Source organism: Eulemur rufifrons, chromosome 30 (genome assembly GCF_041146395.1).
Source record: "Eulemur rufifrons isolate Redbay chromosome 30, OSU_ERuf_1, whole genome shotgun sequence".
Classification (NCBI taxonomy): Eukaryota; Metazoa; Chordata; class Mammalia; order Primates; family Lemuridae; genus Eulemur; species Eulemur rufifrons.
In genome coordinates this window covers 92,412,043-92,424,982 of record NC_091012.1, presented here as the reverse complement: position 1 = coordinate 92,424,982, position 12,940 = coordinate 92,412,043, and the positions used below count along the sequence as shown (strand labels likewise).

At 41.6% G+C, this 12,940-nt stretch overlaps 1 protein-coding gene across 5 annotated transcripts in view; it reads left to right on the top strand.

Annotated features, from left to right (window-relative positions):
* The first annotated feature begins 5,032 nt into the window (after window positions 1–5,032).
* The window catches only part of EDA (ectodysplasin A), a 305,132-nt gene continuing 297,224 nt past the window's right edge, over window positions 5,033–12,940 (top strand). For 3 of the 5 annotated variants that reach the window (XM_069464443.1, XM_069464441.1, XM_069464440.1), the window contains exon 1: window positions 5,033–5,621. In XM_069464443.1, the coding sequence (XP_069320544.1) occupies window positions 5,226–5,621 (396 nt within the window). In that variant the 5' untranslated portion in view covers window positions 5,033–5,225. Of the gene's footprint in view, window positions 5,622–9,752; window positions 9,786–12,940 lie in introns of those variants that run through there. The other 2 variants (XM_069464444.1, XM_069464442.1) reach the window with 2 other exon arrangements.

Genomic DNA, 12,940 nt, shown 5'->3' with positions numbered 1-12,940 from the left:
CTTTTCTATTTTTTGTAGAGATGGGGTCTCACTCTTTCTCAGGCTGGTCTTGAATTGACCTCCAGCAATCCTCCTGCCTCGGCCTCCCAAAGTGCTAGGATTATAGGTGTGAGCCACTATGCCCAGCCTCTCATCCCTTTTTTTTTGATAGAAATCTCCTACATAGCAGGGACTAACATTTACTGTGCATTTATTATGTGCCAGACACTGACATATAACATCTGAAGGAGTTCAGGAAATGCCACCCCAAAATATGCCACTTTGGACTTCAAACTGAGGGCATTTAGAAAACAGCAGATGCCTGCGGCTGGGAGGCATGGGGGGGGCATTCTCTGAACTTTCCTTATCTGCCTAAAGACAGATCCTTCAAAAGGAACTCACTTGTCATGAATCCCCTCCCTGGGAATCTCATCAACCAGGGAAGATTAAACTCCTATTACAGGAGAGAAGACTAGAGGTTGACACCATGCCCAGACAAACTTTGTCACAGACTGTTACCTATTCTTCTGAGGTCTCATTCATCTTCCCCCCAAATCATTTACTCTTCCCTTAGTTGCCTACATCCCTCCTCCCCTCTCCTCTATGAAGAGGGTATATAAGCTTCTAGATCTCACTTGGTTTTTGGATATTCACTTTTCTTTCATGTGATGCATGTAATAAATTTGTATATATATCTGCTATAGTTTGGATATGGTTTGTTTGTCCCCACCAAATCTCATGTTGAAATTTGATCCCCAGTGTTGGAGGTGGGGCCTAATGGGAGATGTTTGGGCCATGGGGGCAGATCCTTCATGAATAGATTAATGTCCTCCCTGGGGGTGAGTGAGTTCTCACTCTGTTAGTTCCTGCCAGAGCTGGTTGTTAAAAAGAGCCTGACACCTCCCCTCTCCTTGCTTCCCCCTTACCATGTGATCTCTGCACATTCCAGCTCCCCTTCACCTTCCACCATGAGTGGAAGCAGCCCGAGTCCCTCACCAGATGTCCAATCTTAAACTTTTTCAGACATCAGAATCATGAACCAAATAAACCTTTTTTCTTTATAAATTACCCAGCTTTAGGTATTCCTCTATGGCAATATGAAACAGACTAAGATAATACCTTTTCTGCAGTTAATCTTCCTGCTGTCAGTTTGTTTCATAGATTCAATTATCAAACCCTCAGAGGGTAGAAGGAAAGTCTTCCCTCTCCTACACATCCTGTTTAAGCACAGTCATCTTACAAAATATATACTATCATCTCCATTTTATAGATGAGAAAACTAGGGCTCTGTAAAACAAGCAAAAATCACTTGTCCTAAGTCACACAGCTGGTAAGTGAATAATGTGGGATTCACACCAAGACCTAAGTTCAAAGTCTATGTTCCTTCCAACTATCTGCTTATCACTAAGTGGGTCAGAGAGTTACCTCTCTGATCTCTATGTCAATTATTTGTTCTGTGGATTAACCAGAGATGAGAAGTATTTATTAATAAAACCAGTCCCTGCCCAACTCCTTAGCATATTCCACTCAATTAGTGGATATTCAGGGTTTGTTGACTTATTTTGAATCTTTATTATTCAGGGTCTGTCAACTAGTATTATTTTAATATTAAGCCCATACAAACAAAAATAGGAAGGGAAACTTGATGGGACAGACAGGCCAGTGAGGTACTACAAATCAATTATATTTGGATTTCTGGATTATTTACTTTTCTGGATTACCTACAACCCTCACAGTACCACAAATAAGAGGGTAATTGCACAATTGTCATTCGGTCCTATTTCCTTTGTATCTTTCCATAATGTATTATCTTTCTATAACATTCTTCATACAGGAGGCACTTTAGAAGTGTTACAGGAATCCCTTGGCCCAGTTCCCTTTTGAAATTCTAGGTAATCTAGGTTACTGTGGCCAACTTCATGCCCTATTCATTTCACAAAAAATATTGGTACCTACTATGTGGTAGGTCTTATGCTATGTATTGGGAATACCAAAATAGAAGGGACATGGTTCTTACCATCAAGAAGCTCACAGTTTAGTAGTGACAAAGCTATGTGAAACATTCAAAATACAATGTAGTAAGTGATATTGAGGTATGCTCAGAGTGCAATGAAGGCATAAAGGAAAATCTGTTTAGAATGAGTTGTGGGGCCATACCAGAGAGAACATGTGAGTTGATTCTTGAAGAATTTATCAGGTTTCCAAGGTAGGGGCATTCCTGGCAAAGAAACCAGCTTGTGCAAAGGCATGGAGGTACAAAAATTGTCAGTGAATTTAGTAGTGTGCAAGCATGGCTTCCTTGAAAAATGCTGGAAGATAATGTTGGAGAGCCAGATTATAGGTCATGGTAAAGAGCTGATATCTTGACTCCTATAGTACATGGAGTCAGACAGGTAAGGTAAATGAGTGACAAGGACAGTATTGGAGACTCGAGGAAAGAGGTGGTGATAGCTGTGTGGAACTTGATTGTTCATGCTCGTTTCAAGGGGACAGTTCTAGCTGAATGCCACCATATGGGAATGTGGATCTAGTGTTAGCAAGTCTTCTGATTTTTTAATAGAAAAGCAGAAAATTTGGATTTTTAAAAATGTGAAATCTCCAGATTTCCAAATACTGGCAATTGATTTTTTTAATTCAAAGTTTTAGTCAATACTGCACCAAACACAATACATCTGTTTGCTGGATGTGGCCTACAGGCTGTCATTTTGAGACCTGTGCTGTAGGGTATAGTATACTTATAGAAGCTTCTAGCAAACTGAAGCAACACTTAAAAAAAAACAACCCACAAACCCACACACATTCCTCACTAGATTGCCCCATTCCAATATTTCTACTGCATATGAAGCCATATGTTCTTCCTCTGGGGAACCAAAGTGAGGTCCTAGGACAAATGCAATTCTCAGGGCTTCTGAGGCCAATGGTGCAAACCAGGTTGTTAAAGCCTAGTAAAACATGGTAAGCTGACTCCAGCATGGCCCCTCAGCATCACCACTACCACCAGGAGATGGCTGTCATTTGTTCCCTTTTCATTTTGGAGGAGGAAAGGGCAGCCTCTTTAAACTGTGTATGCAATAAAGTCAACATAGCCAGTGATAACACAGATAAAACACAATGTAATAGCTGTTAAAGTTCAAACTCCTCATTTTACAGATGGCGAAATTAAGGCCCCTCAAAATCACAGTGACTTGTTCAGTGTGACCCAGTAAACTACTGGCAGGGTGAGGTTTCCTGACTCCTGGTGTAGCATTCTTTCCAATAATCCTGGGCTGTGATAATTAAGGTAAATCAGCCTGGCAGTTTTCCTAGCATCTAGAATTTCTGGACTGGACAAGCAGGACCTGAGAGCCGCTGTTAAATGCCTTTTTTTCTTGTTTGTATGATGATATTTTTTACAAACTTTATATTTCATGTGTGGGGGCTAAAGAGAGGGCACAAATATATTTTTGAAGCACTGAGACCTTTCACAAAGTGTATGGAGGAAAAGTTGTCCATGGCTAATATATTTAAGGCTTATGACCTCTGTGCTCTCTGAACTGACCTCCCACCATATGCTTTTGATTTTGTTTTGTTGTTTCTCTTCTTTTGTCTTCTTTTCTATTTCCCTCTTTGTTTTTCTTCTCTTCTACCAGCCTATGTCTTAGGCCTATCTGTAAGTGCTCCCGGGCATCCCTGAGCCTCCTTGGTGGCACTCAAGATGTCTGTTGCAAGTCAATAAAATAGCTTATAATTAATTTCTCAATTAATAACATGGGAATGAGAGTGCATAGTGACTAAGAAGCATACTGTTTCTCCTGCTATGGTCATTTAGCTTTCTATAATCTCAGACTAATAACTTGTCAATTATGACTTTTGATTTGACTAATCCTTTCCATCCTTCATTTCAGGGTCTATTGTTCTGCCATTTGCCACTTTTTTTTTTGTTTTTTCCTCTGAACCCATTTCTGACTGGTGCAGCTGTTGAAGATGCTGCAGTTGCAGCAGTGTACATCTGGAACATTTGGCTGACTTGTTGAACTTCCCCCAGGGAGTACTCCAGGGGAAGGATTGGGAGGGGTGGAGGGGCCAGAACAGTTGCCTGCAAATAGAGATGCCAGTAGTGTCTGGCCATTTTGTGGACCACCCTTGTAAAAATCCACCTCATTCTGGCCCCTCAGTTTCCCCATGTGCTCATTGAAGGCACATGTTCTTCAATCAAAACTCCTGCTGCAGTGGAAGAGAAGAAACTATTCTGGCTGTGGAGTCTCTCATACGGCACCTTCTGCATTGTAAAGAGATCAATACATATTTGTCAAATTAATTAATATATCAAGATATCTTAGGACACTCTTTTACCCTTTATGGGGCAATATCCACATCAGTTCTGCTTGGCACAGAACTGGGAAGGCTTCTCCTTCCCTTAGATTGAGTCCCCAGACTCACTCCAGGAGTGAGGCTGCTTGAGTCCCACCCCGTTCCCAGTTCCTTTGGCTCCCAGGCTCCTGGGTCTCCTTCTCTTCTGGTGAGCCATTGGATTGCAAACACAGCAGGCATGGTTTCATTCCAAATCCAGAACTGTTTTAATTAGTTTAACGTCTGTTAAACGCTTTGAAGATTGAAAGCCACAGATAAGTACTGGATGATGTTATTAACAACTGCAGTTAATTGCAAACATTTCTATTAATGCTAGTTTCTGCCTCCTTTTCTTTGCTCTACTTTCTTTCCAAGGTTCCCAAATTCTACTCGGCCTCCCCCTCCTTTCCTCCCCCGTACTGGCGCTGAGGGGTTAAATTGGGGCGGAGTCCAGGGATGAACGGCAGCGGCAGTCACCAACTGGAAGGGGGCAAGCGGGAAGAGCTGGGTGGGGCGGCCAGGCAGAGGCCAACCCTCACGCCCCCAGGCCCCGCCCCGCGGCTGGAGGCCCAGGCGGAACGGCAGGGGGCGGGGCGCCGAGGCTTGGCAGCCGGGTGGTTGGGCGTCCCGGCAGCCGCTTGAGGGATGGGGCGGGGTCGGCCAGGACCTCCTCCCTCATTCCCTCGGCGGGCCGAGCCGCCCCTCTCTCCCGCCCTCCCCCTCGCTTTCCCACCCCTCGGAGAGGAGCTGCACATGCGGCTGCTCCTTGCTCCGTCCCGCCCAGCCACCGTCGCTCAGGAACGGGTCCCTGCAGCCCCCAGCCGATGGCAGGACAGTAGCTGCCTGTCAGAGGTTGTGAACGGCTGAGGCAGACACAGCGGCTCCCGGGCCTCAGAGAGTAGGTGTCTCCGGAGGCCATGGGCTACCCCGAGGTGGAACGCAGGGAACCCCTGCCCGCGGCAGCACCGCTGGAGCGGGGGAGCCAGGGCTGCGGCTGTCGTGGGGCCCCTGCCCGGGCAGGCGAAGGGAACAGCTGCCGGCTCTTCCTGGGATTCTTTGGCCTCTCGCTGGCCCTCCACCTGCTGACGTTGTGCTGCTACCTAGAGTTGCGCTCTGAGTTGCGGCGGGAACGGGGAGCCGAGTCCCGCCTAGGCGGCCCGGGCACCCCTGGCACCTCTGGCACCCTGAGCAGCCCTGGTGGCCTCGACCCTGACGGTCCCATCATCCGCCACCTTGGGCAGCCGTCACCTCAGCAGCAGTCGTTGGAACCGGGAGAAGCCACACTCCCCCCTGACTCTCAGGACGGGCACCAGGTGAGTCACCTAGTAGGGGCGGCGGCGGAGGCCCCCTCCCCTTGTGGGTAGGGCAAGGGCCCTCCACCACAGGGGCCTGGAAGCATTCTGCCACCTCGAGCCAAGTTAGAGGGCAGCACCAGGGAGGGGGCAGGCGAAGGGAGAAGGTTGCCCGGGGCAGGTTGTCCTAGGTCCCTGGCCCAGCTTACCCAGACTCTCTCAGGACCCCTTGACTTGGAGACGCTACCTGCACCCGCTGCCCCTGGCTGCGAGATGCCTCGGGAAAAGTTGGCTACACTCCCGCCCGGGCCGGGAGAGGAGGTGCCTGCGCTGCCCCCCTGGCCGACTAACGGCGAGCAGCTTGGCCCTTCTGCTGCTGGTGAGGTTCTCTGCCCGCGGTGCTTGTTTTTTCGTGTTCAGAACTGATGCCAGCACTAGCAGGCTCTCCTTTGGAGTTGGAGCTGTAAGCAGCTGTAATAATTGCCCCACGCCCGTTGAAACGTATTTTCAGCGCGGGGTCCTTGTACGCTGACCAGAACATGGGCTTGTTCACACTTACCTGCAATTTGAGACTGATTGTCCTCAGCGTTCTAGTGAGGATCAGCGCCCCTGAGGAATTCTGGTAGAAATATGCCGTCTTGCTAGACAACTTCTGAACAGCAATTTAAAAAAAATCTCTGGAAATAAAACTCACCCTTTGCATGCCAGTTCTGACTCTTTTTTGGGAGGGGTGGTGCGGTGGGAAGGAGGGGTATGTAGCGTTTTTACTACTGCTAGCTTGAGAACAGGAATCTGCCAATGGAATAATCAGGAGTAGTCTCCCAAGAGCAGTTATTTTTGCAATCTTTACGACGTTTGTGCCTTATTAGCAAACCATTAGCTTTGGTGTTTGTTTTCTAGTTTTTCTAGCTCTTTATTCAAGTAAATTTAGTGCACTTACGTTATGCACTTACGTGCATAACGTAAAAGTATTGTCTTGATTGCCATATTTTGTCTTGTATGTGAAACTTAGGAGAAGCCTCTAAGAATCCTTTTGAGGTAGTTAAAGAAAACTAGTGAATTGGCACCTTTTGGGGAAGAGAGCAAATTGTGCAAATAAGTTCCTTGAGGTGAGGGACCCAGGCCTTCTGTATTTACTACCACATCTAGAGTCATTGTCACAACTCTGTAAACCTTGTTTTGCTACTTTGACCTCCCATCCAAAGTTATACACTTGATAGAGAGATCACATTCATGATAATATTGTAATGTTAGGACTGACGCTTTTTTTTACAATGTGTATTGTGAAGTTGCCCTGAATCTTAAAATATCTTGCTAGCACACTCCAATTTATATAACAGCTTATCAAAGAAGAGAATCAGCAGACATGCTTCTCATATTTGAAACTTTAAACACTGTAGCTAAATGATAATTAACTGGGATTCTGGCTCTTTATTTATCTGTGCCCCACCCCCATGCCCAGTAGAAATATTAGGCAGCGGAACATTGATATTCTGTGAGAAGATGAAGGAATTAGACATCCTTAGTTATATGGTGGCCAAGACTTTTTGGCATTCAGGATGGACAGAGCCATGTTTATAGACTGAGGATTAGCAGGACAGCTGTGCTCTAGGGCTTCTGTGATGGCATGGGACTCTCGCAGCTCTGTAATGTTGCCTGCCCTTTGCGTGGCACTAAAATAGTTCTGTCTAGGTTTAAACACAGCTTCCTATCTTCTGTCCTTTATTCTTTCTGTTTTAGTCTTTTTGAGCAGTAGAAGCAAGGTTACTGGTTCTTTGTATTTCTTGACATGAATTGGAATCAGAGTTTATTAGAGTTAAGAGGGGCAAATGAGTCCATTTTGTTTGATTCCCTTGGAAAACACATAGGCCCTGAGGGGGAAATGACTTGCCCAGGATCATACTACTAGAGTTAAAACTAGGATGAAGTCACTCTTTTAACTCCCAGTTCAGTATCCATTCCCCCATAGCATACTATCTCCTGGGGGTTTCTAGAGGAGTGAGGTGGAGTTCCATAGTAGAATTATTACAAAGGAGAGAGTTCATATCTGCATCATTTTGTTCTATTTCACCTACATTTTGACCAGATAGTTTAAACATGTGTTCCTTATTCTTCCTGAACTTCGCTTTCGGAAGACTTGGAGTACACTTTGAAGGAATTTTAGCCCAACTTAAGTTTATCTTGATGATCTTATTTTTAATATACAGTAAAATTTTTAAAAAGGAAAAGTTGATTGGCTATTAGAGTTAAATTAATACTGCTACAGCTTGGGTAAAATTTCTAGTGCCCTGGTGCACCCTCTGCTGGCTTTGCAGGGACATTTAATTGCAGTATCTGCTGACAGTCAAAATTCTACATTGTGCTGACAGATTCTGATTCATAAATAAGGAAGTAAACAGTCTTGTGGGATTTGGCCACGTAGGTCATATTTTTATATTTTAGTTTTTCAACACAAACAGCTGCTGTTACAGCAAATCTTGGATGGAGAGAAGGAAAGATAAAAATATGCACCCTTCAATGGGCAGTACATTTAGGTTTCTCACCAATTTATCTGCAAGAAGTGAAGGCAAGCTGATGAGGAATAAACTGTAGGAAGATAGATCATGCAGGTAGGCAAAGTAAACCTATCCATGCTTATGAAATGATGGGCTCTGGGCTCTCAGTTATGACTCAAGAAAGGGAACTAGAAATCACTGTAGATGTGTGTATATCATCTCAATTAAAAAACTTTTTAAACAGGATACAGAAGGAAGTTAGGGTAGTCAGGATACATAGAAGAGTGATCAGCAAAGTCCTTCAAGGAAAATGTTATAATAGAAGAGTCTCCCCAGTGGGGACATAGTTGCTGATGATAAAAAGTGAGAGGGTCATATCAGACCTTCTGGAATCGTAACTATCTCCTTCAGCTGGAGCAGCCAAGTGGCTATAGACTTATCTGGATACTTGATGGAGATGATCTCAAGGTCCAGGGATGTCTCATTAGTATCTGAATTAGACAATATATTGACAATACAATATCAGAGTGAAAATACAAAAATCACTGTTGATCATTCTTTAGAGATGTTCTAGTCGTGATTGTGGTTCTCAAAGGCCAAGAATATGGTGGCCATCATCAGTAAAGGTGTCAGAAACAACAATAAAACAAAACCTTTATGTTTTTCATGAAAAAGATCAAAAGTGGATTTGTCTCTGCAATCAGATAGGAAATTCTGGTGGCTGCTCCTCAAGAAAAACCTAACAGCTGATAAAAGTCCCCAGAAGCCCAATTAAATTGATCAAAAGGATGGAGGGATTTTCTAGAGTTTTTTTTTTTTTTTTTTTTTTTTGGTCTGGAGAGAAAGAGGTTGAGGGAGGAATATGATCAAAGTCTACCAAACCATGACAGAGATGAGTATAGTTAATATGTTGGTATAATTTAACAATCCAGTTCAATAAATAGCCTACTGCGCCAGACACAATGTTGAGTATTAAGTATATTTTAATGCTTGAAAAATTATTTTTTTTGGGAAACAATAATTCAACTCATTGCCCCAAGTGATGGTCTAAACTATGGGTAGATCACTAAGGGTTTATTCAGGACTGTTGGGGGATATTTGGGTATGTTCCTAATTATTCGAGGTGATGTCATAGAAGTCAGCCTTAAAGTTCTACAAAACATTTCTTGATATAACTAGATAGACTATTAGTGTATCCAGATTTGACATTACTTATGTTAAGGCTGATTGATCAAGAATTCTCAAGGTGATTCAAGGTGAGCATAATGAATAAATCCAAGGATTTTTTTAGGAAAATATAATCAAGATAAAATCTCTTTCTATGGGTTTAAATGAGACTTTTTAGTGTGACATTGAAGACTTTTGGTCAACTGGCTTCATTATACCCACCCCATATTCTCTGTCACTAACTCTACTTCTTCAACCCACCCACCATATCCTGTCTTAGAGTCACTCTCTAGTTACTGATGGTGTTTTTAATAAATTTTGTGTCTTTACATTAGAGCTCCTCAGAAATCTGCCTTTTATGTCTTTCTTCACAGTGCCTGACACAGTGCTAGTTACAGTTAGTATACTCAAATACTTGTTGAGTTGAATATTATTTTGGGACTTTGGAGATGTGTCTGTAAAAGAAAGACATTTTCTCTTTATGTAACAGGCCTGTTTTCCTCAGGTCTTGCTAAATCTATGAACTTTCGGCCATGCTTAAGTGAGTAAATAGCTCCACTGGTAATGTTTCACTGGTTTCTACAATAATTAGAAAGTGAAATGGAGAAGAACTCTAATCATATGGTTTCAGTCTCCCCGTTTCACACCTTACCTCTAAGATGGTACAAAAAGCTTTCTGTAATATATCATTTGATGTTTTGTTTTGTTGCTTTTAGGTCTCATATCTTTCTTTCTCTCTTAGATCTTGTGAAAAATAATCTGTAATTTATCTGTGACTGCCTTATAGAGATCTCTTTATACTAGAGAATTTTTGAAGCTACTTAATTCCCAAGAACATTTCTAAGAAAAACCGCTTGCCTTGCCTGCAGGGTGGCCCTCATAGAGGACCATCTTTATCTGACTCCTCTGTAAATACTCAGCACTTAGCTTTTCATTTTTTTCTTTCTTTTTTTTTTTTAAAAAAACTTTTCCATTGAAGTACAAAGCACATACAGAAAAGTGCACAAATAATAATTGTACAATTTGATGAATTATTACAAAGTGAACATACTCATGATACCATCACCTAGGTCAAGAAAGAGAGCATTACTAGTACCTCACAACCACTACTTATGCCGCATTCCTATCACTTTATCATCCTTGCTCTCCAAAGTTGGTGACTGTCCTGACTTCTAACATTATTGATTAGTTTTGCACATTTTGAACTTTGTATAAATGGAATCAAACAGTATATGTTCTTTGGGTCTGGTGTTTTTTGCTCAAAACTATATTTGTGATAGCCATTTTGTTGCATACAGCTGTACTTTATTGTTTGTATGGTATATTATTCCATTGTTTGAGTATACCATGGTTTATTCATTCTACTGATAATTTATATGTGAATTATTTCCAGTTTGGGATTATTATGAATAATTATGCTTTGAATATTATTGTACATGTCTTTCGGTTATATGTATTTGAATTTCTGTTGGGTTTATACCTAGGATTGGAATTTCTGGATGATGGGGAATGCATATTTTTGACTTTATTGATAATGACAGTTTTTCTAAATGATTGTACCTGTTTACATTCTCACAAGCAATGTATGAGAATTCTAGTTGCACATCCTTACTAACACTTGGTATTGTCAGTCTTTTTAATAATAGCCATTATGGTGGTTGGATTTGTAGGAATATCTCTCGTGGTTTTAATTGGCATTTCTCAGAAGACTAATGAGGTTGTGCCCCTTTTTATATGTTTGTTATCCATTTGGATATCTTCTTCTGTGAAATGCCTATACAAGATTTTTTGCCTGTTTTTCTATGTATTTGTCCTTATAGATTTGTAGGAATTCTTTATATACCATGGCTATGAATCATTTTTGTATTTTTTATGTTGTAAACCATTCCCAAATCTGTGCTTTACCTTTCTTTATGTTATCTTTTATTGAACAGAAGTTCAAAATTTTAATGCATCTAATTTTTCAGTATTTTAATTTATGGCTAGCGTTTTTTGTGTTCCATTTAAGAAATATTTTATGGCCAGGTGCAGTGGCTCCAACCTGTAATCTCAACACTTTGGAAGGCCAAGGCAGGAGGATCACTTGAGGCCAGGGATTCAAGGTCAGCTTGAGCAACATAGTGAGACCCTGTCTCTGCAAAGAAATAGAAAAATTAGCCAGGTGTGGTGGTGCACTCCTGTAGTCCCAGCTACTTGGGAGGCTGAGGCAGGAGGATCACTTGAGCCCAGAAGTTTGAGGTTGCAGTGAGCTATGATGATGCCACTGTATTGTAGCCTGGGCAACAGAGTGAGACCCTGTCTTGAAAAAAATAAAGAAATATTTTCATACCTTGGGATCATGTAGATATTCTTCCATATCATCTTCTAGAAGCTTTATGTTTTTGCCACTCACATTTAGATCTATAATCCACCTGGAACTGATTTTTGTTTATGGTGAGATATAGAAGCCAAGCTTCATTTTTTCTATCTAGATATCTCTACCTGATCGAGAACCATTCATTATGAGGACTCTTTCCCCTCTTCTTTGCGCTGTTACCTTTGTCATAAATCAAGTGTCTGTATATGTGAAAGATTGTTTCTGAGCCGTTTATTCCTTTTTAAAAATTTTTTTTTTCTCTAGCTTACTTTATTGCAAGAATACAGTATATAATACATATAACATATAAAGTACATGTTAATCAACTGTTTGTATTATCAGTAAGGCTTCCAGTCATCAGTAGGCTATTAGTAGTTAAGTTTTGGGGGAATCAAAGTTATACTCAGATTTTTGACACTGCAGGGAGTCAGTGCCCCCAACTCCTGCATTATTCAAGGGTCAACTGCTCAAGGAGGTTAATGTCCTAACCCCTGTGCTGTTAAGGGTCAACTGTATATGTACATATATAATTAGTTATATACTTCATAAATACATTGACGTTTTTGCCTACACAAAGAGAAAATATACTTGCTTTATATGTCTAATGGAACAATAAGAAAATATGATTCTTAATTATGTCATAAACACACCTAAAAAATGAATAGTCCAATAGCCAGGTATTGCAGAGGCCACATTTTCAGTCCATAATACCAAATAACTAGAAATATTTTTAAAAGTATAAATTTTAGACCAGGCGCGGTGGCTCACGCCTGTAATCCTAGCACTCTGGGAGGCCGAGGCGGGTGGATCGCTCAAGGTCAGGAGTTCGAGACCAGCCTGAGCAAGAGCGAGACCCCGTCTCTACTAAAAATAGAAAGAAATTATATGGACAACTAAAATATATATAGAAAAAATTAGCCGGGCATGGTGGCGCATGCCTGTAGTCCCAGCTACTCGGGAGGCTGAGGCAGTAGGATCGCTTAAGCCCAGGAGTTTGAGGTTGCTGTGAGCTAGGCTGACGCCACGGCACTCACTCTAGCCAGGGCAACAAAGCAAGACTCTGTCTCAAAAAAAAAAAAAAAAAGTATAAATTTTAAATATTCCTCAATATCAAAAATTTAAATATCATTGCTCTAAATTACTATTGGGATAAAGATAAATTTGGCAACCCATGAATATAAACTATTTAAAGTGTCTAAAATGAGAAAACACAAACAAAAAACTTAAGAACTGTAGCCAATGCTGTTCTCAAAAAGAAATGTTAAAATCTAAATGCTTTTTGTTCTTTTTTTTTTTTTAATGATTCTTTTTTTTTAATTTTA